The sequence below is a fragment of the Lynx rufus genome, unplaced genomic scaffold (genome assembly GCF_022079265.1).
Source record: "Lynx rufus isolate CCGP_SWC_20201006 ecotype Redwood Valley unplaced genomic scaffold, mLynRuf1.p SCAF_2, whole genome shotgun sequence".
Lineage (NCBI taxonomy): Eukaryota > Metazoa > Chordata > Mammalia > Carnivora > Felidae > Lynx > Lynx rufus.
In genome coordinates, this window is record NW_025814834.1 from 203,129,883 (window position 1) to 203,156,736 (window position 26,854).

Here is a 26,854-nt window from a genome sequence, read left to right on the forward strand (position 1 = left end):
CTAAGTGCCTCCTTCATAGTCAGTAGTGTAGGTCCGTGCTTTTGCAAACCTGCAACTGAGTCTCCGCACAAGCAGGATCAGTAGAGGTTAAGAGCTCGGGTCTGCATTAGACAGACCTGGGTTTGCTGCCTGGAAGCAGTATAACTTGGGAAAGCGATTCAACCTCCCTGTGCCTTAGTTTCCTTATCTGTAAACGGGGTCTTCATAGGACCTTCCTCAGAGATTTGTGGAGAGAATGAAGTGACGTACCGTATGTAAAGAGCTTAGTTCAGTGCTGACACAGAGCCAATAATACATCTTAGTCGTCGTTATTCCTAGCCTCATGAGGACACAGCCTGGGTTACATTCTATGTAGAAGTTACTGCTGTGCTGGGCACATAGTAGGTGCTGAGTGAGCACTTGGCAGTGGGTTTTGAGAAGCGTGGAAGCTCTCTTTCCTTTCCCCAACCATCTCTTCACCCTGCCCCCAACAACAAAGCAGCCCTTAAACCTTGGCAAAGTCAGGGTAGCACAGTGGTTGGTGTGGAAGACTGAACGAGTCCCTGACAAGGAGATGGGGTGATAAGGAGCAGTGGACACGGGTGGCAGATGACACATAGAATCAACAGGAAGCTAAGAGGAAACCAGCAAGAGGCTCTTCTATGTTCCACCCTCAGCCATCAAGTTCAGCGCTGCCCAGGTCGTTGTTTGTCTCAGCTGGTGATGAAATGGGGGTCAACCAGTCCGTGGGCTTTCCCCCTGTCACAGGACCCCACCTCGTAGGCTGCGGGGATGTGATGGAAGGTCAGAGTCTCCAGGTAAGCGTCTCCGGCTCTGTCCGCACACACCCCTGCTGCTTTTTCCTGCACCATGACTTAATAGCCATTCCGAAGAAACAGAGAGCTGGTCTGGATTTGGTGATAGAGCCCCCAAGTCTGTCTTCCTTGACCTTTTTCTTCGTCTCTCCAGTTAGAAACCTCTTGGTAGCCAGAGATGGGTTCTTTTGCCAGCTAGGAGGAAAGGGGGTGCGGGCTCTGGCTCCAAGGGCAGCTCTCGGGCTTGCGGCCTTATCTTTAGAGCAGATGCCTGATGCTGGGAAGGTCTTCAGTCTCCTGCTAATCTGAAGGTATGGGAGGAGGAGCCGTGGGCCGTGTGCTGTTGGCCTTTGACTCCCTGACCTGAGTTGGAAGACATGCTCCTCTCTCTCCTCTCCCGCCTTCATCCATTTTCCCTCCTGCTTTGGTTCCAGACTTTCCCTCCAACAGTTCCTAGGCGCTTCTCTGCTGGCCCTTAGACTCCCCCTCTCTCTTGAGAGAGGCACGTACTTCCTGTTAAGCCCTCACCTACTCCTGTGTAAAATGAGTGTGCTGCCGCTTCCAGAGAACTGCCCTGGGTGATGCCCCCCCACCCCCACCCCATCCAGCACGAGGGCTAATCTCACTCCTGGGGCTCCTCCAGGCCTCGGCTCAGGGCCAGAATTGAAATCTTTCTGATCCAAGCACTGAAAATATTTTGGTGCTCCCAGATGTAATTCAAAGTATAGTCAGCTATTTGAAATCACATAAGCCTTACATGTACGCTAAAAATAAATTTGCTCCTTTCTGGATTTTCTGGGTGCGAAATTCAGGTATATGAATTAGAGCTTAAGTTCCCCATTTTGGTGCCCTGCCCCGCTGGCACCTCAGATACCCTCTGAGTGTGTCTGATGGGAAGCCTAGCAGAGTCAGGCTTCTTGCTCTGAGCAGTTGCTCTCTTCTTTCCTACAGGGGAGCTTCTTTCGACTCTTCTATCCCTGCCAGGAGTCAGAGGAGACCACGGAGCAGCCCCTGTGGATCCCCCGCTATGAGTATTGCACTGGCCTGGCCGATTACCTGCGGTTTAATAAGCGCTGGGGGGGTTTGCTGTTCAACCTGGCTGTGGGTAAGGGCTGGCCTCCCCGCCCCGCCCAGATGCTTTCCCAGCTTCTTGGTTATGTTTCTAGGACAGATCCCTAGGCGCACACAGTACCATTAGTTTGCATTTTCCAGCCCTTTTGTCATGGGGCGTGCGTCAGCCATTGCAGTGTGGAGAATTGGGAGAGGATTATATACATAAGAGCTTTGGTTATAGAGTTAGATTGTCGTGGATTTGAATCCAGACTTTCTCGTTTACAGTTCTTCCTTAGCTCTCCTCTCTCTGGGGAAAGTCACACTGAGTCATCTACTTCCCCCAAAGGCCCCACCATTAAGAAGTCTACCCACCGCCTTGGCACCTCACGGGTTGTTCAGTACTTGTTGCATTTATCTTCCCATTTTCTGTTATATTTGTGCTTGCTAGGGAAGAAAAGGGGAAAGAAAAGGTGACTGTTTGCCCTGGACTGCTCAGGGGCAAAAGGTGGTTCTCCAGTGAGGAGGGGCATGTGTCCCCACGCATGCCTGTGCCCAGGCTGCCCTTGGGAATACAGATCTGGGGCAGCCAGAGTTTCTATAGCCCATGTCTCTGCCAGGATCTTGTCGCCTGCCTGTTAGCTGGAATGGCCCCTTTAAGACAAAGGATTCTGGATACCCCTTGATCATCTTCTCCCATGGCATGGGAGCCTTCAGGTAAGAGCTTCTGTCCCCCAGAACTTGTCATATTCCTCAACCAGTGACAGCAGCTGAGTCTGAACTTCTTCTCAAAGGGCAGAGAAACAGACATTTCCCCCTGACAGCTGTCTTATCTCCCATCTGCTTCCTTCCACCTTCCCTTAAAGGCCTTTCCCAAGCCCCTTCCACCTGGTGGAGTCTTTCAGCAGGCTTCTCATGTTCAGCATTTATAATGAAATAAACAACTTATTTTCTGTTCCTATTTATTTAAACAGAAACATTTATAAATAAACACTTTTAGTCCTCTTTCTATGGAACAGCACGGAAGTATTAGAAAGGAGCTTACGCCTTACAGAGTAATTTCTTCACTGTATATGGAGGGACAGCTCTGCCATGGCACTGATCTAACAGTAAGATGGGCTCACTCCCTGCACGCCTGGAGCTCAGAGCCTCACCTGTGAATCTCAGCCACACCGCCGCCGCCCCCCCACCCCCCACCCCGTGGGAGCCTGGGACAGTGGTAGAACTCTCCGAGCCCAGATTTCATCATCTGTCGGATGGGGATGCTGCTCCCACAGCGTGGTTTGTGAGGATTCAGTTAGACCGGCACCTGGAAGTGTCCACACACGCAGTTCTCTGTTTCCTTATGTCGAGGAACCATGGGATGGTGAATGGTAAGATCTCTCCTACCAGACTTGGGTAGGCTCTGCCTGAGTTTTATAAGTCAGTATCCATTCAGAATTCTTCCTAGGAACCCTGATTTCTACATCTTGCTGTGTTACATAGCTTAATAACTATAGTCTGTGTGTTCCTGTGTAAGTTTGTGAAGATTCTGTCTATAGGTTCATTATCAACATACAAGTCTGGCTTATGTCCTAGAAGGTTACACATCTCAAAGGCATCGATTTTTGCCTCTCCATTCCCTAAACCACTGTCGACACGGTAGCCAGGGAGATCTGTTTTAAAAAGCAGATAGGACCGAGTCATTTCAGCACCTAGAGCAGTGCTTGGCAGATGGTGGGTGCTCAGTGAATATTGTTAAATAAATGAATGACTGTCGCTTCTGTATTTAGACTTTTTAATAGTCCTTTGAACCTAATTCAGTTCTTGTCATGGCCTTACGTGGATGCAGGTCCCAGACAAAGTTTCCAGCCTCGGTTCTAACTACTTGCCTCACTCCGGCTCTTGAGACAAACTGATCTTTCACTTCTATAAAAGCACTATGTTGTTTTCTGCCTCAGAGCCTTTATCTGTGCTGTGCTTTGTGGCTGTTTCCGTTGCCTGAAATATTTGCTGTTCTGCTTCTGTCTTCCTCCTCTGGCCCCCCAACCCCTTCATCTTTGCCTGGCTAGTTCCAAATTAACCTCAATGTCTAGTTTGGATGTCACTTTTAGGGACACCCATCCTAACCCCTGCATTATATTAGTTTAATTTTTTCAGTAGTGTACTTTCATAAGACAATAGCTAGTACTTCTCAGTACTTCTCATAATTATAATGAATTAACTACGTGTGATTTTTTTTTTAATTAAAAATTTAAAAAAAAATTTTTTTTAATTTATTTTTGGGAGAGAGAGAGAGACAGAGTGTGAGCAGGGGAGGGGCAGAGACATAGAAACACAGAATCCAAAGCAGGCTCCAGGCTCTGAGCTGTTAGCACAGAGCCTGACGTGAGGCTCAAACTCGCAAAGTGTGAGATAGTGACCTGAGCTGAAGTCGGACACTTAACCGACTGAGCCACCCAGGTGCCCATGTGTGATTATTCTTTAAGGTCTGTCTTTTCTACTAGATTGTAATTTCCCTGAAGGCAGAGACCATGTCTGTCTTCTGTCTCTTCCAGTGCCTAGGACAATACCTGGAAAGTAGTAGTTTCCCAACAAATATTCACTAAGTGAATACAAGGGCTATGTTTTGCTAGGTTCTCATTCATTTAGCAAATATCTGTTGAGCATCTGTTCTGTGCCAGCCCCTTGGCATGAGAAGGCGAGTCCTATGGAGATAAACATCAAGGAATTGCATCCACTAGGGGAGCCTAAACGTGGACTCACACAGCTAGCCCATGGCAGGAAGTGGAGAGTAAATGTGGAGATGTGGCTCAAAAGGCAAATAGATGGTCTTCAATGTTGCTTTTTTTTAAAACTTTTTAAAAACATTTTTATTTATTTTTGAGAGACAGAGAGAGACAGAGCATGAGTGGGGGAGGGGCAGAAAGAGAGAGAGACACACAGAATCTGAAGCAGGCTCCAGGCTCTGAGCTGTCAGCACAGAGCCCGACGCGGGGCTCGAACGCACGGACCACGAGATCATGACCTGAGCTGAAGTCGGACGTTTAACCGACGGAGCCACCCAGGTGCCCTCAGTGTCGCTTTCTTATTCAGTAAATTCAGTACCTGCCATATGCCGGGGCTTGTGCTGGGGTTGAGTATTCAGTAGTGAATAAGATAGAGTCCTTGCCTTCAGAAAGGCTGTAGTCTAGCAGGGAAAAAAGTAAGAAACATCCTCATAAGCTCACAGGTATTTTATACAGACAGCAGGTGAGCACATGACTTTGGAGAGTGGTCTTTTTGGTCTAAGAATGTGTATGGAGACTTCACCCCTCAGTTGACCTGGGTGAGCCAATTATAAATACTCATCAATAACCACAATGAAATTCCTAGAAAAGGGTCGCCTGGGTGGCTCAGTCAGTTAAGTGTCTGACTTGGGCTCAGGTCATGACCTCATGGTTTGTGAGTTCGGGCCCCACATCAGGCTCTGTGCTGACCACTCAGAGCCTGGACCCTGCTTCAGATTCTGTGTCTCCCTCTCTCTCTGCCCCTCCCCCACTCACATTCTGTCTCTGTCTCTCTCAAAAATAAATAAACATTAAAAAAATTCCTAGTAAAAAGGCAGGGAGTGAAAGGGACATGGTTTCCTCTTGTTGCCTGTGTGGTTAAATTCGGGATTGGAAATCCTTCCAGACCTATGGCTTCCCATCACAGGGAGGAGTATGTGTATTTAAATGTTACCTGTTTATTGGGGTGCCAGTGTGGCTCAGTTGGTTAAGCATCCGACTCCATTTTAGCTCAGGTCGTGATCTCACAGTCATGAGATGGAGCCTCACATTGGGCTCTGCTGAGCGTGGAGCCTGCTTGAGATATATTCTCTCTCTCTCCCTCTCTCTCTCTCTCTCTCTCTCTCTCTCTCTCTCTGTGTGTCTCTGTTTCTGTCTCTCACCTCCCTGCCCCTCCTCCCTCACATGCTCACACGTGCTCTCTAAATAAATAAACACACAAATACATAATGATGTGCCATTGTTCCTTTGGTTTCCACACAGTCCTGTGAGGTAGGTGGGGGGGGGGGTGGTGGGGGCGGGATGCATATTTTACAGATGACCAGGCAGGCTCTGAAAGGCAGACTTGCCCAAGGTTACACAGTTTGAATTGGGAAAGGATCAGAAATCTCTCTGGCTCTTACGTCCAATGCACTGCCTCCCTTGGAGAAGTGAGAGAAGGTGAAAGTCAATTTAATGTCTGTCCTTCCTGACCTTTCTGAATCAGTTAGGATCCAAACAAGTTGTATTAACAGAAAAACTCCAAATAACAGTGACCTAAGCAGTATGAAGTTTTTTTTTCTTGCTCAGATAAAACAAAGCTAGAGGTAGACAGAGATGATACGGTACTTCCACAGTTAAGCAGAGAGCCAGACTTCTTTTATCATCTTGCTCGGCCACGTGTGGCTTCCATTTCTAAGGCTATCTGATGACCTCAGGTGGCTGCTTTTGCTCCTACCGTCACACCCACATTCCAAGCAATAGGAAGGGAGAACTTGCCTGAAAGTTCTGTACAACACACTGTCTAGTCCCATTGACTAGCTCTACTCTGTCCATTATAGTAGCTTTTAGCTGCATGTGGCTATTGAACATTACAAATATGGCTGGTCTAAACTGAGATGTGAAGTGTAAGGTACACACTGGATTTCAAAGACTTCATATGGAAAAAAAAAAAGAACTTAATAGAATGTTTCATTAATTCGGACATTCTTTTTATTTAAAGTAATCCCGGGGAGCCTGGGTGGCTCAGTCTGTTAAGCATTTGACTTTGGGTCAGGTCATGATCTCGCGGTTTGTGGGTTTGAGCCCCATGTCAGGCTCTGAGCAGCCCAGAGCCTGCTTGGGATTCTGTGTCTCCCTCTCTCTCTGCCCCTCCCCGACTTGCACTCTGTCTCTGAAAAATGAATAAATCTTAAAAAAAAAAAAAAATTAAAGTAATCTCTACACCCAGCGTGGGGCTCAAAGGTTCAAACTCATGACCCCAAGATCAAAGAGTAGGATGCTCTACCAACTGAGCCAGCCAGGTGTCCCTAATTCAGACATTTTGATTATATGTCAAAATGATAATGTCTTGGCTCTATTGAGTTAAATATAACATATTATTAAAATTAATTTCACCTGGGTTGTTTTTTGTTTTTTTGTTGTTGTTGTTGTTGAGTTTAAAACATATATCAGGGTGCCTGGGTGGTTCAGTCAGTTGAGCTGAAATCAGTCTGTTGATTTCAGCTCAGGTCATGATCTCACAGTTCATGAGTTTGAGCCCTGCATCGGGCTCTGTGCTATCAGTATGGAGCCTACTTGGGCTTCTCTTTCTCTCTCTCTGCCTCTCTCTCTGTCTCTCAAAAATAAGTAAGTCCATATTAAAATATATATCTACTAGAGAATTTTAATTAATTATGAGGGTAGTATTATATTTCTATTGCTGGGCTGGAACTTAATCACACAGTTAAACCTGGCTGCAGGGGAGGCTGAGAAATGTCATAATTGATGGCATAACTATCTTGAGCTGAAAATCAGATTCTGTTACTAAGGCGGAGGGAAAAATAAGTGTTTGGAGTAGGCAGTGAACAGTGTCTGCCATATTGCTTTTTTTCTGGGAAGTTGGAGGACAGACCAAAAAAATCACATGTTAACTGACAGGGGCAGATTTGCATATTACAGAAATAGCCAGAGTGTCTGTCTTTGAGGATCTGACCAACGAATTTGGGAGACATACAACATATAGACAATAAAAATGCAATTGTCGAAGTAGCCAAACTGTATTGGGAGGTGCTGGAGGAGATAAGTCAAGGTTCATATGGGGTTGAAAACATCATGGATGGATTTCCACATGCTTCTTGGAACCTTGGGGAGACAAGTGGTATGCTGGCCGGAGAAAGTACCTTGAGGAGGGCTATTCCAAAGGAAGCTTCCTCCATTCAATCTTTTGAGATGGTCACTAGCCAAGTATGGTTGGATTGGGGGCTGCAGGTGGGCAATTCTTTTGACCACTTCTCTCTTTCTTCCTTCCTGCCTCTCTAGGACACTGTATTCAGCCTTCTGCATGGAGCTGGCCTCCCACGGCTTTGTGGTGGCTGTTCCAGAACACAGGTGAGGGGACGGCAGTCATAACGAAGTATAATAGATTGGATGCCTGCCGTGGGCTAGGATATAGGCTAGACCCATATTGAGATGGTATTTTTAGTCTTCACAACAACCACGCAAAGGAGGTATTATACTCATTTAAAAAAATTTTTTTTTAATGTTTTATTGTTTCATTTATTTTTGAGAGGGAGGGAGGGAGAGAGAGAGAGAGAGCGCGCACATGTGCGCACGGGGGAGGGGCAGAGAGAGAGGAAGACACAGAATCCAAAGCAGGCTCCAGGCTCCGGGCTGTCAGCACCGAGCCCGATGCGGGGCGTGAGCCCACGAACTGGGAGGTCATGACCTGAGCTGAAGTCGGTCACTTAACCGACTGAGCCCCCCAGGTGCCCTTATACTCATTTTAAAGGTGAGGAAACCACGGTTCAGAGGTTCACTTGCTGAAGGTGACACTGCTAAATTGGGGTTCAAACCTATCAGTCTTCCATTTCAGGGTTTTTCTCCTCTCCTGTGTATGCCCCCAGATCTTTTTCCCTCCTGGCCAAAGGATGATCCAGGGTATCTTGGCGGAAATGGAGGATTTGGTAAAGGGGAGAAATAAGCTGAAGAGTGTCTTCTTGGTGTCTCTGGTGGCATGTGTATTTCAGGGACGGGTCAGCCGCGACCACCTGTTTCTGCAAGCAGGCCCCAGAGGAGAACCAGCTCCCTAATGAGTCGCTGGAGGAGGAATGGATCCCTCACCGTCAGATTGAAGAAGGGGAGAAGGAATTCCATGTCCGAAATTGCCAGGTAGGCTTGTGCCAGTTGGGGAAGGGAGAGTTTACCTGTCTTCCTCCTACTATAGTCACTAAGAAGACTTTTCACTAACCTTCTGTCCTGAAATCTCAGCCATAGTGGGTCTCAGCTTGCCACATCAGAGAAATGGGGTATTAATCAAGACTTTTACAATTGCAGGTGACAGAAAGTCCATTTAATCTCGTTAGGCCAAATGGAGACTTGATTGGCTTATCCAGGCAGTTGTAAGTGGGGCAGGACCACGGGAGCCAGACAAATACGGTCAAGACCTTTCTTTCTTTCTCATCTCTGCTCTGCTGGTTGGTCTTGTCTGCAAACTGGCTTACCTTGTGAGGTTAGAACCGTAGCTCGTGACAGTCTGAGCTTGCGTATGTTTCAGCTCCCCATCTGAGAGAATTAGGCTCTTTGGGGGTTGTCTCCCAGTCGTCATACCTGCCTTAAGCTGCAGGCTGAAAATGAAAAACCCTGGAGGGAGGCTCCTAGACTGGGGAGAGATACCCAAATGGGAAATTCCCATCAGAAGTACATTGATAGATTTGAGGGGAGCACAGTCCTCAAAGGTCAGGGTTAGCGGGCAAAGTAGGAGCAGATAAGTGCTAGACAGGCAAAAGCAATAGATGTATGTTGCTAATAGGCACGTAGAATCCAGTACTAGGCTGATTCAAAAACACTCTTGCTCCTTTTGTGTTCAAGGTGCTTTCATATGTGTTGTCTTATTCGGTCCTCTTGACACCCCCGTGGGGAGGTGGGTAGAGAGTCTGTATGGCAGTGCTGACTGCAGTGAACTGTTAGGTGGCGCTTATGTGAGCTGCTAGGAGGTTGCTGAGCCTTTCTCAGGAGGTGGAACCCACAGTGCTTGCTGAGATGTGGGTGGGCAAGCTATCCCTGCATTCTTCCTTGGCTCTGTCGGAGAGTGAGATCCTTGCTGGACGATTGTGCGGCGTTCCAGCTCCCACCAGGACTGTCTGTGTTGCAGGTGCATCAGAGGGTAAGCGAGTGTGCACGGGTGTTGAAGATCCTGCAGGAGGTCACTGCTGGGCAGATCGTCCTCAACATCTTGCCTGGCGGGTTGGATCTGATGACTTTGAAGGTATGGCAGCCATCGGTATGACCCTGAGCACACATATTCATCAGGACTTTTTTGGTTACAAATAACAGAAACCTAACTCATTAGCTTAAACCGAAAGAGAATTTATTGACTCAAGTAAGTGGGAAGACCCAAGGCAGACAGGCTTCAGGCCAGTGTAGCTAGATCCAGGGTCTCAGACATTGTCATCAAAGCCCCGGCACTCTCTCTACCTTCTCCTGGCTCAGTTCCACTCTGTGTGTGTGAGCTCCATTCTCACTGCACACACCCCCCCCCCCATTAGACAAGAAAGATGTTGCTGGCAGCCTGAACCTGTGTTTTTTTTTAAGTTTGCTTATTTATTTTGAGAGAGAGAAAGCACAAGCAAGGAAGGGGCAGAGAGAGAGGAGGACAGAGGATCTGAAGCAGGCTCTGCGCTGACAGTAGAAAGTCTGACACGGGGCTCAAACTCACGAACCACGAGATCATGACCTGAGCCGAAGTCAGATGCTTAACCTACCGAGCCACCCAGGCGCCCCACCCCAACCGTTTTTTCAATTCAGCTCCAGATTTAACAGGAAGAGAGATTCTGTTGCCTCCACTATTCTGGGAAGGCCGTGGCCCTGCTTGGGTTACTTGTCCCTTCTAGATCTATCACTGTACCAGAAGGACAGTTGTTAAGTGGGGCAGATAGATTGGCCTGCCTCGGTTCTACCTCCACTTCTGGGTCAGGGGAACCTGAGCACCAGGACTGGCAGCCCTACAGGGCCACACGGATAAGGAAGAGATGTTTCGGTCCCCAGAGGAAGGGCTGTCGAGCCACAAACAACCTGCGTCCACAGCAGGCTAATTCCTTCCCTCAAGGGGATCTCAGAAATCCTCCCAGGAGGATAGAAACTGTCTTGGCTATGGAATTTGCTGCCTATGAAGATACATTCCTAACCCCCCTATCTTTCCCACCTGATTTCAAAAATAGCTCAGGCTCTATTTAGACCACCAAGAAATCACACAAAAGCATGAAGAAAAAAATGGTTTTTTTACATTTTGATGTTTGTCCTTCCAGTTCTTTTATTTATCTATCTATTTATTTACTTATTTATTTTGAGAGAGAGGAAGCCTGCAAGCAGGGGGAGGGGCAGAGATAGAATCTTAAGCAGGCTGGTGCTCAGCACAGTCTCCATCTCACAACCCTAGGATCATGACCTGAGCTGAAATCAAGAGTTGGACACTCAACTCACTGAGCCACCCAGGTGCCCCAGGCTTTCTAGTTCTTTTAAAATGCATAACGTATACGTATACATTTTTAAAAGCAATAATGTTATCATTTAATACAAGCTTTTGTATGGCCTTTTTTTTTTTTTTTCACTTAGCAAAATAGTCTGAATGTTATCTTATGCCAGTGAATATTTTCTAGGGCATGATTTTTAATATTCCATTGCATAAGTGAGAATGGTGTATGTATATATATAAAAAAATAACAATTACTGCCTTATGAGTACTTACCGCGATGAGAGCCCTTCGCACAAACTTATGCAGGAAGTATTATCTCTTTGCATAGAACGAAACCAAAGATCAAAGAGACTATCTACCCAAGGTGACACAGCTAAGTAAGTGGTAGGCTCAGGCTTCAAACTGGGGCTTTTGGATCCCAAAGCCTGTGCTGTGTGCCCCAAAACCTTACTACAAAGTACCTTTTAGGGGCACCTGCGTGGCTCAGTCAGTTGAACATTCGACTCGATTTCAGCTCAGGTCGTGATCCCAAGGTCATGGGATTGAGCCCCACCTCGGGCTCTGCACTGAGCATAGAGCCCTGCATGAGAGTCTCTCTCTCTCTCTCTCTCTCTCTCTCTCTCTCTCTCTCCCCTCCTCCACCCCTCTCCCCCCACCACTCTGGCTCTCTGTGTAATAAAAATAAATGAAAAAGAAAATACCTCGTAAAGGCTCTAGTAGCGTCTTCCAGGGCAGAGTATCTGCCTGGATGCCCAGTTGGCAAGGCAGAGATCTGAAGCGCTTTACCAACTATTTGATGTATGTCATCAACCCCCACTAGACAAGCAGGGTCCTGGGCACTGAAGTGCAGGGCTGCACGCCTGTGAGCCTAAGACCAACATTAGGCAGGCTGGAGTTTAGTTCGATTGTTGTATTTTGGAGAAATACAGAATAAGAAAAGCTAAGAACGTTTTCGTCTATCAGATTACGATCTGAAAATTGATTACTCACTCTTGTTGGCAAAACTGTGGGGAAGTAGAGATTACAGATTGCCCCATGCAGGAGAGTTTGGCGACACTTATCAAAAGCACAAATGCACATATTATTTGACCCAGCAGCGTCCACTTCTTGGAATTTATTCTATAGATACTTGTACCCATGCAACATGATGTACGTACAAGGTTAATCATTCCACTGTGGTTTGTAATAGCGAAAGCTTGATAGTATCCTAAGTGTTCTCCAGTAAGGGAAGTGGTTTAATAGATTATGGAACAATGGATGTATTAGTTTTGGGAATGTTAATTGCCGTAACTTGTAAGTCCCAAATCTCAGCAGCTTAACACAATGGAAATTTAATTCTCTCCCATGTAAAGTCGAAAATGGGTGCTCCTATGCAGGAGCTAACTCAGGGATCCAGGCTCCTTTCAGCTCATAGCTCTACCCTCTTCCACTTGTGAAACCCAACTCCACTGTGTGCAGTAGTTCAGGAATTGGAGAGGGTGTAGAGGTTTGTATGAAACACTTTTTATGGGCCAAGCTTGGAAGTGGAGATATTGCTTTCGTGCTCATTCCGTCGGCTAGAACCCGGTCCCAAGGCCACATCCAACTGCTGGGCAATAGAGTCTAGCTGTCTGTCCAGGAAGAAGACAGATTTGGGGATCAGCCAACTGTCTATGCCATGGTGAAACCCTTTGTAGCTGTAAAAAGGATAAGGAAGGTCTTTATGTACTAATATTATTATGTACAAAGGTAAGACACAATGCCACTTGTATAAAAAGGGGGGGAAGTATAGAGTCACATTTACCTGTATGCATGTAAGTAAGCTCTGCAAAGACACTGAAGAAACTTACCCGTGTAGGGATAGGTGTTGGGCAGCTGTGGGAAAAGGGAACGTGGTACACGGGTGACTTTGCTATATACTCCTGATTTTAGGGATTTATAAATATATTAACCTATTAAAAGAAGCTGAAGTGGCCACCAGCCAAGTTGTTGGTCGGAAGGTACTGAGCAAGGGGGGAGAATTTGGATACAGAGCCTTGGGTTAGAAATTGGGGAGAGCAGGGGAGAGCATGGGAGCCGGGCAGAGGCTGGACAGCAAAGGCTAGAGAGATTTTCCGAGCCCCTTAGCAGGCAGCTGCAGTGGCTTTTTATATAACCAAGCCCTGCAGGCTTCTGTGGACAACCAGAAATAGATACTTGCGGAGCATGTTCGAGCAACCAGACTCACTGCTAGAGAAACGTCAGGACAGATGCCCAGAGGAAGGAGAACCTGAGTCTGTTTCTGGATGAGCATGCCTCACTTCAGAGGAAAATGACAGGTGGCAGGAGCTTTCTGTTCTGTCCTCGGCTTGGTGCACGTGTCAGCCTGTTGGACTGGCTGTAAGGCAGGGGTCTAGAGGCCAGAGACAGTTCTTGTTCTTAACGTGCTCTTACACTGATGGGTCAGCGTGGAATCACATCATTTATGCCCATTCATTTATGTGTGTGTGTGTGTGTGTATATATATATATATATATTTTTTTAATGTTTATTTATTTTTGAGAGAGAGTGAGAGACAGAGTGTGAGCAGGGAAGGAGCAGAGACAGAGGGAGACACAGAATCCGAAGCAGGCTCCAGGCTCTGAGCTGTCAGCACAGAGCCCGACGCGGGGCTCGGACCCATCAGCTGTGAGATCCTGACCTGAGCTGAGGTTGGATGCTTAACTGACTGAGCCACCCAGGCGCCCCTGTTGGTATATATTTGAATGTCTCCTCTGGTCCGGGTGTTACAGGCAGTATGATTACAAAAACAAAGGTGGAAAACATAGTTTTCAGAATTCCTGACTACAGAAAGCTGTTCAGCCTGGGGATTGCCTGACTGGCTGCTCTCCGCTGAGCAAGAGGTTCTTAACGTGCAGGTGGGAGCTCACCCACTGTACTGTGCTTCCACATCACTCTCACTCTTTGCCTCTTGCCTCTGAAGAATTCCCGGAAAAGCAACCCCGCGTTTCTGATTTGGCTCAGTTCTCTGCTTTCCTCAGGGCAGCATCAACATGAGCCGCGTGGCTGTGATGGGACATTCATTTGGTGGGGCCACGGCGATACTGGCTTTGGCCAAGGAGACCCAGTTTCGGTGAGTTTCCCAGCGATGCTTCTGTGCCACACACTATTCATTCATTCAGCGTGTGTTTGTCACACAAGAGTTATATACTAGGCACTGTTTTGGGGGCTGAGGGTTCAGTGGGTCTCAGATTTCATGGACTTATGTTATTGTGGGAGGAGATAGACTAATAAACAGTCAAATCCCCAGTCCCCAAGTGTAGCGAAGCAAATAAGGGGCCGATATGCCAGAGTAATTGGAGGTTTTTTGGAGAAAGTGACAGAAACCAAGACTTAACAAAGAAACTAACCATATAAAGGTCTAGGGGATCCTTCTAGGAAGAGGGAACAGCTAATGCAAAGGCCCTGAGGTAGAAAGAAGCTTGCTGTGTCAGTGTGGGAGAGTCACAGTGAGTGAGGGGGAAGTGGCTCAAGATGTGATCAGAGAGATAAACAGGGGCCAGATCACAGGGCCTTTTGGCCACAGTGAGGGAGTTCGATTTTATTCCAGGTATGATGGGAAACCGTTGAAGGATTTTAAGCAGAAAAAAAATCTTTATTTATTTATTTACTTATTATTTTATTTTATTATTTATTTATTTATTAAACTAACTGCTACACTCCACACTCCACATGGGGCTCAAACTCATGACCCCAAGATCAAGAGTCACATGCTCTTCCTGCTGAGCCAGCACCACCCCCCTCAACCCCGCCCCGAGAAAAATCTTATTTGCACTTGTAAAGATCCCTCTGGCTACTGTGTGAAGAATGGACTGTAGCAGGACAAGACTGAAAACCAGGAGGCTAGTTAGAGGAAAGCTATTTCAGAGTCAAGGTCAGAGGTGGTGGGTTTGCATTAGGACAGAGGTGGCAGGATGGAGAGATGCGAATTGAGTCAGGATATATTTTAGAATTTTCAGGACTTGGTGATGTATGAGGTGAAGGAAAGAGGAGTCAGGTTTTTCATTTTTGTATACATCATCTGAGTGGGAGATGAATGTCCTTCATTGATATGGAGAAGACCGGAGGAACTTTGGGGGTGGGGTGCTAATCTTGGGGCCTTAGTTTTGCCCCAGGTGACAGATTACTGCTTGCCACACTGGCCATGTCTTTGAGTTGTGGCATCGAGGAACCTTTTCCTGACCTCCCATGCCATGCATGCTGTGGGCTCACATAGCTCCTTGTGCCATCAGGGCACTAAGCTGCATTTCGTTACCTTGTCTGTTCTGTCTCCCTTTCTAGACTAGGAGCTCCATGAGAGCAAGAACTGTGTCATTTATCTCTGTATCCACAGCACAGAGCTAAGCACATAGTAGGTACTCAGTGAATGTTGAATGAATGAAGTACCTTCTGAGTAACCCAGGTCAGCAACCTGAGTAGATCCAGGAGAAGGTCTGACCCTTGCTCTCAGTGAGTTTAAAATCTAGAAGAGTCTTTGGTGACAGGTAAAACTGATCTCTACCCAAGATCCTAACTGAAGTGTCTGAGCCCTGGTACCCCCTTCCTGGCTTTCTGAGCTTTTGTCCCCCTGAAGGGAAGAACCCTGCCCCTTCCCCCTCTACCCTAACTACTCTTACCTGGGTTTCTGCATGGCTATTCCAAATGTCTGGTTCCATGACAGGTGTGCTGTGGCTCTGGATGCTTGGATGTTTCCTCTGGAACATGACTTTTACCCCAAGGCCCAAGGCCCTGTGTTCTTTATCAATGCTGAGAAATTCCAGACAGTGGAGAGTATCAACTTGATGAAGAAGATATGTGCTCAGCACGAGCAATCCAGGATCATAACTGTCCTGTGAGTAAGCCCCAGGGTCATGATCCCCAGTGTCCTCGCCATTTGCTACCTAGCTGTGGCTCTCTTAGTTTCTTCTACATTATCCATAAGTTCTACCCATTAATACAGCACCTGAGTACTTCCTGAAGTACAAAGCCTTATTCATTCCTTTAGGATTTCCTATCTGTCCCTTTCCACTTAGCTCTATCTACAGCAATTCCTTTACTAGTTTATATGACTGATGACAGGATTTACCTGTTGCTTTCTGGAACAGAAAGCAACTCTTTCCCCTGGAGAGGGAAAGTGTGGGTCGGGGTGGACTCCAGAGATCTCCAACCTCATTTGGGAATTTTACCGAGTCTTTTGAAGACTGTAAATGTAGTAGCCCTTCGACGTTCAGGAGATAGGCCTCAGGAGACCTTGAATACCTAAATTCAGATACCTTCCACAAACCATCTATCTTCTGCCCAAGAGAAACCATACTCTTCACTTCCATTGCTAGCACTATCAGATGGTTTTCTTTCAGGAGCCATTTTTCACAGAAAGAAAATTTTTTGAGTGACTTTCAGATACGTACCGTAGCTCGTAAGTGGCACACAGTTCAGGTGCAGGGCTGAAGGCTCACTGACAGATCTCTGACTTGCTTCCGCCCTGCACTCGAGCCTAACAGAGCCTAATAGCATAGGCGTCAAGGATCCCACGTTCTGTCTTAGCAAGACGACAAGTAACTACGTGTCACGGGCCTTTGGAATCACTCAGGTAGTTGAAATGCTAAGTCCGAAGCGCTGGAATGCTAGGAGTCTACCACCCTTGCTCATCTTGGCGGGGCTGTCTCCCCGAGGGCCAGCCCTCCCTTTGGCTGTTGGTCTCATGGCAGCGTGACAGTTTTCCCAAGCCAGTCAGATTGAGGGTAATGGTGGGAAGGGAGGTGAGCAGTCGGGAAGGGGATGATTTAACTGTTGGTAGTGTATCACTTCTTAAACCGAGTGCTGGGTATCCATTATGTTTATTCTTTACACTTTTTCGTGTGCCCTAAGTAACACATTTTTTTTTTTTAAGTCAGTTTTTCTGCATGATACCAACCAAAGTTTGGCATTTAGGTTTTCTTCCCTCATTGAATTGATTAGGAAATTGAGTTGGGAGCAATAGCCCAAAATGAACCTACCGAGAACTTTTCACCTTCGAATTAAATGTATTTGATATCAAAGAACTTAAATTCGAATCCAGAAACCCTCTTTTATAAGCATTTGTCCTCACTTGTCTGATTACTTAAATAAAGACAGGGGATTCCTTTTCCTGTTTACTTTGTGATACATTTCTGAAGAAAGAGGAGCTGACATGTTTTGTGAATGTTCAGGAGTCACGTGAAAGCCATGGTGTGGTGGTTTGTAATGACATAGGAATGGCCGGCGTGGCAGACCTCGCTTCCTCACCCCTGCACCTGCCCGCTCCAGCTAACTCCACCCTTCCCTGCACTGTCAGACGTTGTGTTCTAGGGGCCGAGGCAGCTTTGAAGCCAGGCACCCCTGTGTTCAAATCCTAACCCTGTCCCTTGCTAGCTGTGTGACCTCAGGCAGTTCCTTTCCTCGGATTCCGTCAAAGGGGAAATGCTTCTCTTACGAGACTCTTGTGAAAATTGAGATAATGCACATAAAACAGCTCGCACATGGTGAATGCTTAACAAATACTAGTATGCCTTAGCCTCCAGACCCATCCCGGTTACTTGTTCCTCTTTTCCTCTAGTGGTTCTGTTCATCGGAGTCAAACTGACTTTGCCTTTGTGGCTGGTAACTGGATTGGCAAATTCTTCTCCACTCAAACCCGTGGGAGCTTGGACCCCTATGAAGGTCAAGAGATTATGGTGAGGGCCATGTTGGCCTTCCTGCAGAAGCACCTTGGTAAGGAGAGAACTGGGGTTTATGGGGAAGCCATGGGGTCCCTTAGATTTCCCTGCACAGTGGTCTATACCGACATGTCCCAGATCAGGACGATTTATGGCACAAGGAAAACCTGAGCGAAGGAGAGGGTTATGTAGAATTACAGAAAGAACACTTAGCTGAAAGTTCGGAGACCCTGACTCTGTCTCTTACTACCTGAATGAACTTGGCCTCATCATTGAACTCCTGAGCCTTGGTTTCCTCACTGTAAATCGAACATTCACCTCTCTCTACTCCATTACTTGGGCCCTAACTCATTATCACTCACCTCATGTAGATTGTGGAGGTTATAATGATAAATGGGCTAAATTCGTGGAAGTGCTTTAAACAAAACAAAGCACGGAAGGCCTATGACCAGTGTCATACATCACAGACCAGCTAAATGGCAAGGCCTGTAGAGGTCATCGGTCCATCCTCCCACCCAGAGGAGATAGCCCCTTCCCTGCCATATGGAGAGTGCTTCTCTGAGGGTCAGCCCTCTCCGCCTCTCCATTTTAAGACTGATACTCTAGTTAGTTTTGGTTACAAGGACTAGATATTGACTCAGTTACCTCAAGAAGAAAAGGGGAGTTTATTGATGAAAGTACACCCAGCCAGGTGGGAAGCAAAAAGTTACAGGAACCCAAGTAGGACTGGCCTCTCTCTCTCTCATCTCTCTCATGGGCTTAGCCTCATTTCCTCTCATGACATCTCTCTTTCTCTTGGCTCCAGTCTGTATTTTTCTTATATTCTACTCTAGTTTTTCTCTTGCCAATAGCCTCTGCTTGTTCAGTTGCTGATCCTTCCTAGCTCCGGTCAGCTCGAACCACTCATGGCTCGGTCTTTCTTCCTTGCGGCCCCCTCCCATCTTTGGCTCCTGCTGCTCGCTGCCATGTTTCCCCGAATTTCCCAGACCGGATTCCCAAGAGAGACAGCTTGATTCTACCAGCTCATCTTTACCTAGCAACACATCGTAGGCCACTGTCCAGCTTAGGCCCAGAGCTCTCTGGATCAGATGTCCCTCTCTGATCCACCGACGTTGTGCTAGCACAGTGTCTTTCAGAAGGGGGTCAGGCTGGCCTGGGTTTCCAAGGTTCCGCCTCACCCCAGCCTAAGACCAAAATGTCCTACTTTGTGACTCCTCCCACTTGCCCTGATCATCCCCTCAAGGGCTACCCAGAGGGGCCCCCGACCCCTTGCACATGGCAGGTCTTCAGATACTTTAAGTCCCCTATGGTGTCCTCTCTGAGTTTCCCGGTCAGTAAGCTAAATGTCCCTGGTACCTGCGCCTGTTCCCCGTGCAGCTCCCCGTGTGGCCATTATTATCCCCTTCGGATGCACTGTTTGTCACCACACCTGGGTGGTGCCCCCACTTGAGCAGCTGGTTGCGGTACAGCAGCACCGTCACCTCTGTGCTCTGGACACTAGACTTCTAGTTGCGTGGCCTGAGTGCATTCACAATTCCAACCGTTGCCTAACAGATTCGGCTTGGATTGAGTTTGCTTTTATTTATTTATTTTTTTTTTTATTTTAATTTTTTTTTTTTTTCAACGTTTATTTATTTTTGGGACAGAGAGAGACAGAGCATGAATGGGGGAGGGGCAGAGAGAGAGGGAGACACAGAATCGGAAACAGGCTCCAGGCTCCGAGCCATCAGCCCAGAGCCTGACGCGGGGCTCGAACTCACGGACCGCGAGATCATGACCTGGCTGAAGTCGGACGCTTAACCGACTGCGCCACCCAGGCGCCCCTTGAGTTTGCTTTTAAAACACATCTGTTCTATTACGAGTTTATTGACTTTTTGAACCTCCTTTTGCATTTCAAAATTTATGCCTGTTCATTTTCTCTTGCTCATTGTGTGAGCCATTGTGCCTGCCTGGGTTTAGAGACTTCCAGGGTTAATAGAGACCTTGGAGCACCACCTGTCACCTCGTAGGAGAAGAATGGATCCATGAGTCTAGACTTTAATGGAGACTGACTACATGGTCCTCAGTCCACTTTCCCCATTTCCTACTGGCACCATGTCATTAGGTAAGAGCTAAATATGACAGGGGAGCCTACCATGGCGTGATTGGTATTTCCGCCTTTAATACCAATGTCTGTTGAGCTAAGGTACTTATTACGGAGACCACCAGAAGAGGAGACGGAAGGGAGGCAAGCCCTATACTGAAGGGACATTACTGAGGATTTGCATTATGCCAGGCTTTCCACTGAGTACTATAGATTCAGTATGAGGTATAATCCTGAAGATTACCCTCTCCGGCAGGTACTTTTATTATTAACGCCATTTTATAGATGAAGATAGGAAGCTTAGAAAATTTAAGTAATTTGTCCAAGGTTATCTGGTTATTGAGTGGCAAGGCCAGAATGCAGCCTAACTTGTCTGATTCCCAAGCCCACGTACTTAGTTGATGCACTGTTCTGCCAGTGACTGATGACCACGATATATGCGCTCAGTCTTGAGGAGACACAGAGGGCAGGCGCCTGGCTGATGGAAGGGAACAGACAGCCGAGGAAGGAGGCTCCCTAGACAAAGTGATGCTTGTCTTGAATCTTTTTTTTTAATTTTTAAAAATGTTCTTACTTGTTTTTGAGAGAGAGAGACACACACACACAGAGCATGAGTGGGGGAAGGGCAGAGAGAGAGGGAGACACGGAATCTGAAGCAGGCTGCAGGGTCCGAGCTATCAGCACAGAGCCTGATACGGGGCTCAAAGTCACAAACCACAAGATCATGACCTGAGCCGGAGTCAGAGGCTTAACTGACGGAGCCACCCAAGCACCCCTGCTTGTCTTTAATCTTAACCGATGAGTACAATTCTCCAGGCAAGAAAGGGGCAAGGATCTTCTAAACAGAAAGCGCAGACGCTTGTATGGTCAGTTTTGAGAAACTGTGTTTAGAGTATCTGGCTCTCGGGGGCACCTGGGTGGCTCAGTCGGTTAAGTGTCCGACTTCGACTCGGGTCATGATCTCACGGTTTGTGAGTTCGATCCCCACGTCAGGCTCTGTGCTGACAGCTCGGAGCCTGGAGCCTGCTTCGGATTCTGTGTCTCCCTCTTTCTCTGCCCCTCCCCCCGCTCACACTCTGTCTCTCTCTCTCAAAAATAAACATTAAAAGAAAAAAAAAAAAGAGTATCTGGCGCTCAGGATAGTGAGTTGGTGGAACATACAGGCAGAGAAGTGGGCAGAAGCCAGAGGAGAAGCCATGTACTTGCTGAAATGAGAGTGGATTTTATTCCCCTGGCAGGGGACTGTCATGATCAGACTTGTGTGTGCGAGCTGGCTGCATCATGGAGGACGGGCGATGGGCCTGTCTGAAGCTCTGGCTTAAGCAGATGAGAAGAGATGACACAGGGTCCGAAAACACAAAGGCTCTCACTTGGAACAATTAGCTTTGCAGCGGGAGAAAAGCATTTTGGTGGCCACACACACAATACATTGGCACACGGGAAACTAAGCTGAGTTGCAGTGAGCTGACCCTCTTCTGGCTCCTACAAAATACCTCTGGGAGGGCATATGCCACTGATCCAGGGATATTCTTTCTCTTTGTTGAAAAGATTGGTGGGGCACCTGGGTGGCGCAGTCGGTTAAGCGTCCGACTTCAGCCAGGTCACAATCTCGCGGTCTGTGAGTTCGAGCCCCGCGTCGGGCTCTGGGCTGATGGCTCAGAGCCTGGAGCCTGTTTCCGATTCTGTGTCTCCCTCTCTCTCTGCCCCTCCCCCGTTCATTCTCTGTCTCTCTCTGTCCCAAAAATAAATAAACGCTGAAAAAAAAAAAAAATTAAAAGAAAAAAAAAAAAAAGAAAAGATTGGTGCTTCTGGGGCACCTGGGTGGCTCAGTCATTTAAACGTCTGACTCCCGATTTCGGCTTGGGTCATGATCTCACGCTGACAGTGTGGAGCCTGCTTGGGATTCTCTCTCCCTCTCTCTCTCTCTCTCTCTCTCTCTCTCTCTCTCTCTCTCGTGCGCGCGCGCAAGATAAATAAATAAACTTGGGGCACCTGGGCAGCTCAGTCAGTTAAGCGTCCTACTTCGGCTCAGGTCATGATCTCATGGTTTGTGAGTTCGAGCCCCACGTCGGGCTCTGTGCTGACAGCTTGGAGCCTGGAGCCTGCTTCGGGTTCTGTGTCTCCCTCTGTCTCCGCCCCTCCCCTGCTCATGCTCTCTCTGTTTCTCAAAAATAAACATTAAAGAAAATTTTAAAAATAATAATAAACTTTTAGGAGGATTGGTGCTTCTTTCCAATGAACTACAGGTAGCTTCTGTCTCCACCTAGTGCTCCTCTCTACCGCTCTCCCAGAAGACTATTTCACATCTTCTCCTTTGCGAACCTCTGACACCCTCCCCTACCCTATCTCTCAGCTGATTGACTTCGCCTCCCACCTCACTGAGAAAATGGAAGTAGTCAGGACTTCCTCGAAATCCCAGCACCTCGTCTACCCACCTTCATGCCTATACTCAGCTCTGCGGCCAGTTCCTAGAGATTCCCAGTCAGTTGTCTAAGGCCACCCCTCCACTCACGTACCAGATTCCCTCCTTTTCCATATGCCGGCAGTTTTTTCCTCTTTATCTTTCATCATCAGTTTTTCCCTCTCTTGCTTCATTTCACCCTGAAATTTCTCTTTAAAGATACCTCTCTGGGAGGTGCCTGGGTGGCTCAGTCGGTTGAGCTGCGAGTCTCGATTTCACCTCAGGTCATGATCCCAGGGTCGTGGGATCGAGCCCTGCGTCAGGCTTTGCCCTGAGCATGGAGCGTGCTTAAGATTCTCTCCCTCTCTTCTCCCCTCTCTCTCCCTCTGCCCCACTTGTGCTCTCTTTCTCTTTAAAAACTAAAAAAAATTAAAAAAAAATTAAAGATCTTTCTTTTGACCCCACTTTCTCCCCTCTCTTCACCCCTTTTCCCTGTTCCTCCTAACAGCAAAACTCGCTTTCTCTGGTTCTTGTGTTCGCATTCTCTTTTTTATGTATTTATTTAGTTTAAAACATTTTTTGTTTATTTATTTTGAGAGAGAGAGAATGGGGGAGGGGCAGGGAGAGGGGGAGACACAGAATCCAAAGCAGGCTGCAGGCCCCGAGCTGTCAGCACAGAGCCCGACGTGGGGCTCGAACCCACGAACCGTGAGATCGTGACCTGAGCCGAAGTCGGCCGCTCAACCGACTGAGCCACCCAGGCGCTCCTCGCATTCTCTCTTGAACCCATTCCAGTCAGGCTTTTGCATCCCAGTTCCCCATGAAAACTGCTTTTGTCAGTGTGGCCAGTGACCCTCACAGTCTTCCATCCGGTGGTGAACTCCGTTCCTTGTCCCCTGGCATGCTCAGCAGCTCCTGACAGAGTCGGGGACGCCCACTTCTGTGGACCCTGGAGTTTGCTGCCAGGACACCCACGGTGGGTTTTTCCCCTGCCTCGACGTCTGTTCCTCTTCGGTCTACTTTGCTGCTTCCAGGGCTCAGGGCTTGGACCTCTTCTCTACCCGTGTCCCCTGATGTCATCCAGTCTTGTGGCTTTAAGCGCCATCTCCATGCTGGCAAGTCCCACCTTTCTATCGCCAGTTTAATCTCTTCCATGAGTGTCGCCATTTGTCTAAACCCACCACTCGACGTTTCTACTCTCTCGCCAGCAAAACCTGATTTCGGCCGCGGTCTTGCCCTTTGAGTTACTCAAGCTGTAGTCCTCCCTCTTGTCTCTGCTCTCACATCCCCCTTTCCAATCTTTCAAGAATCCCCTTGGCTCTGCCTTCAAATTACATATGGAATCTCGTCACTTGTCCTCACCCCCACGACCGCCATCCTGTCCAAGTCGTCTCTCACTGAAATCACTGTGAGAGTTTCCTGAGTGGCCTCCCTACTGCCACCCTTTCTCCCCACACGGTCTTAATCGAACAGCCAGAGTGATCCTGATAGAAAGTAAGTCAGATCTTTCACACCCCTGTTCAGAATCCTCCAATGGCTCCCCATTTCTCTGAGGGTCAAAAGCCAACATCCAGCATCCTGCTGGGCCCATGTGATGTGGCCCTCTGGTCCCTCCTGACCCCCTCTCTGCTGCTCTTCCCCAGGCCTCCTTCCGTGCTGCTGCATAAGCCTCCCGCACTCCAGGCACTCACCCACTTCAGGGCCTGTGCACTGCCGTTCCCTCTGCCTGGAATGGAACACTGTTCCCGTATAGTCTCGTGGCTTCTTCCCACCTCCTTTAAGCCTTTGTGCAAATCTCACCTCAGTGAGGCCCACCTTGACCACCCTTTTTATTTTTAATTTAATTTAAAAATTTTTAAGTTTATTTATGTAAGTAATCTCTACACCCAGCGTAGGGCTAGAACTCACAATCCTGAGGTCAAAAGTCACATTCTTTCATCCAAGCCAGCCAGGTGCCCCGACCACCCTTTTTAAAACATTGCCCCTTCCCTGCCTCCCCTTGCCCCGTCCCCCAGCCACCACCACTGCTTCTCTTATCTCGCTCTATTTTGTTTCCCGTAGTATTTATCACCGCTTCCCATCCTATGTAATTTCTTAGGTTTATTGTTATACCTACTAGATTACGAGCTCTATGAGGATAAGGATTTCTATTTGTGTGTGGATGTATTTTTAGCACCAAGAACAGATTGGCACATCATGGGTGTGCTCGATGTTTTTTTGAGTTAACGAATCTGTAACACTTAACTTGTTGAGGACCTGGTCCATGCCAGGTCCTTGGCAGGGTGCTGGTGATCCAAAGATGAAGGAGAGTGGTCCCTGCCTTCTGCCCCAACTTTTGTTTGTTTTGAACAAAAGCACAGTGAGTGCCTGTTCGGCTGGGCCCCGCTCCCTCAGCCTGAGGCCTTGGATCCTTTGTGACGGTTGCTGCTGTGTATTTAGACCCATCTGCCGGGGCGCCTGGGTGGCTCAGTCGGTTGAGCGTGTGACTTCAGCTCAGGTCATGATCTTACGGTCAGTGAGTTCAAGCCCTGCATCGGGCTCTGTGCTGACAGCTCAGAGCGAGGAGCCTGCTTCAGTTTCTGTGTCTCCCTCTCTCTGTGCTCCTCCCCCACTCGTGCTGTGTCTCTCAGAAATGAATAAACGTTAAAAAAAAAAAAAAAACTTAGACCCATCTGCCCACGATCCCGGGGCCCTCTCGTGAATCATATCCAGTTGTGCTGCCTCACGATATTGCCGTCCTGTTCTCTCCTGCCCTGCATCGAGGTGGCCCTGAATTTGCACCCACGGGCTAGCATGCAGAAGACTTCTTCCTGTTCAGCAGCTTTCCTGAGCTCGGAAATAGGCTTTCCGTTTTTCACCCTTTCTGACCCAGGTGTGAATTCTGTCTCTACCACTTATCAGCTGTAAGGACCTTGGGTGAATCGGGTAGCTTCTGTGAGCCTCAGTTTCCTCAACTGTAAAATAGGGCTAATATAGTATTTAACTCATAGGGATATTGTGAAAGAGAAACAGTGCATGTTTGGCACAGTCTGTAGAATGAATTATCCTTCAGTAAATGCTGCCTTCTGTTACTAATTATTATCATTACTGAGTTGTTATGGGTTAAGCAAGTCGTTTATGAAGCACGTGTATAAAAGCACTGAACGAAGCACAGTTATACTGCGGTCACCATCACAGCCACTGTAATCAGTCCTTTTGGTATCCCCGGTGCTCCTTTCAAGGCTGACCCACTAAATCCATGGTAGCTACTCTTTGATCTAACCTGGCAAAGATTGACTTGACCGTCCTGTTTTTTTTCCCCATTCAGACCTGAAAGAGGACTATGACCAGTGGAACAGCCTCATTGAAGGCATTGGACCGTCGCTCATCCCAGGGGCCCCACACCATCTGTCCAGCCTGTAGGCACAGCTGGCCATTTGTGAAAGGTCACTGAGCTGAGTTCCCATTCGGGGCCTGCCCAGGGACACCCGTAGCCTCCTATCGAGAAGTGGCTGATGGTGACCCTTCTTCGCAGATTAAGAGGATGAAATCACACTGCTGATTAGATAACTGGGTACTTTGATCTTGGACTTGTTGATCTCAAACTCATGCTGGGGTGTGGATCACTTACTGATTGGCAAACTGACTTTCTGGGAACTGAACCCTGATGGTGTGGGGAACAAGCAGTGGGGTAGAGTTGGTGGGGGGGGGGGAGTGCTTCCAGCCCCAAGCTCTATTAACCCAGTGGCCTACTCCCTCACCTCGGGCCAGTGTGGCTTCTGCAGTGGAAGGAAGGAAGCCGAAGGATGGAGTGAAATTTCCACCTTCAGGACCTCTAGCCCAGCCTCGCACTGTCTCCTCCCACCTCTCCGCCTTCTCCCTCCCCAGGGCCACTTGGTAAGTTCTGATCACTTTAGGTAACTTCCTAGGATAGAGACCACCATTTTCTGTTTATTTTCAAGCCTTCTTGTTGCATGAAACATCAGGACTCAGACTTGTGAGCCCACGGAGGAGGGCAGAAGCATTGTCCTCACAGCCTAGGGAGGGAAGCGGAGTCCACACTGGTATCGCAGAAGTTTCTGGATGTCATGGACTTTTGCTAAAAATGTATCTTGACAAGAATCCACACAAATTGGTTGAGATGGAAAAGATAGATTAACACCATTAAGTGGCCTTTTGAACAGGCCCTTGCCACAAGAGGGAGGTAGGTTGGTGGGTTAGAATTTAGGCAACCACCCCTGGAGTGGTCTAGGGACTCTTTGGTCTTGCCCCTTACGTCAGATACCATGAGCCTCCAACTTGCCTGGAATCAGGGTGCTGTAGTCTGTTTTCTGGCTCTAAGGCCCTAGCCTCAAATGTAAGTCAAGATATAGACTGAATTTCCATTCTGTTCCATTTATAATATGAATGATATTAATACTCATGTTTGCCTAATGATATGTTGGAATATTTTCTTTATTTAATCTGCATTAGAGCAAGATGGCGAGCCATCTGGAAGTAACTTTTCCTTCTGTCTTTCTTTGTTCACTTACCACTTATGCCCATGTGGAAAAAGACTTTAAAAGGAAAGGAAATCTTCCTGGGGATCGAATTCAAAGTTGTCTGGGAACATCAACCTGAAACCCTCCTCTCCACTACTCTACACTTCATACCTCAGCCCAGGTAGTAGGGGACCCCAGATGAGGCGGGAGCAAAGGGG

General features: G+C 47.7%; 1 protein-coding gene across 1 annotated transcript; it reads left to right on the forward strand.

Moving 5' to 3' along the window:
- Positions 1-625: 625 nt before the first annotated feature.
- Positions 626-26,589, forward strand: PAFAH2 (platelet activating factor acetylhydrolase 2). The gene is made up of 10 exons (XM_047083502.1): positions 626-797; positions 1,746-1,899; positions 2,465-2,561; positions 7,871-7,939; positions 8,578-8,719; positions 9,702-9,815; positions 14,021-14,112; positions 15,700-15,870; positions 17,593-17,747; positions 25,484-26,589. Exons 1-10 carry the CDS (start codon positions 642-644, stop codon positions 25,576-25,578), a joined length of 1,245 nt encoding a protein of 414 aa, XP_046939458.1. The 5' UTR covers positions 626-641; the 3' UTR covers positions 25,579-26,589.
- Positions 26,590-26,854: the final 265 nt, after the last annotated feature.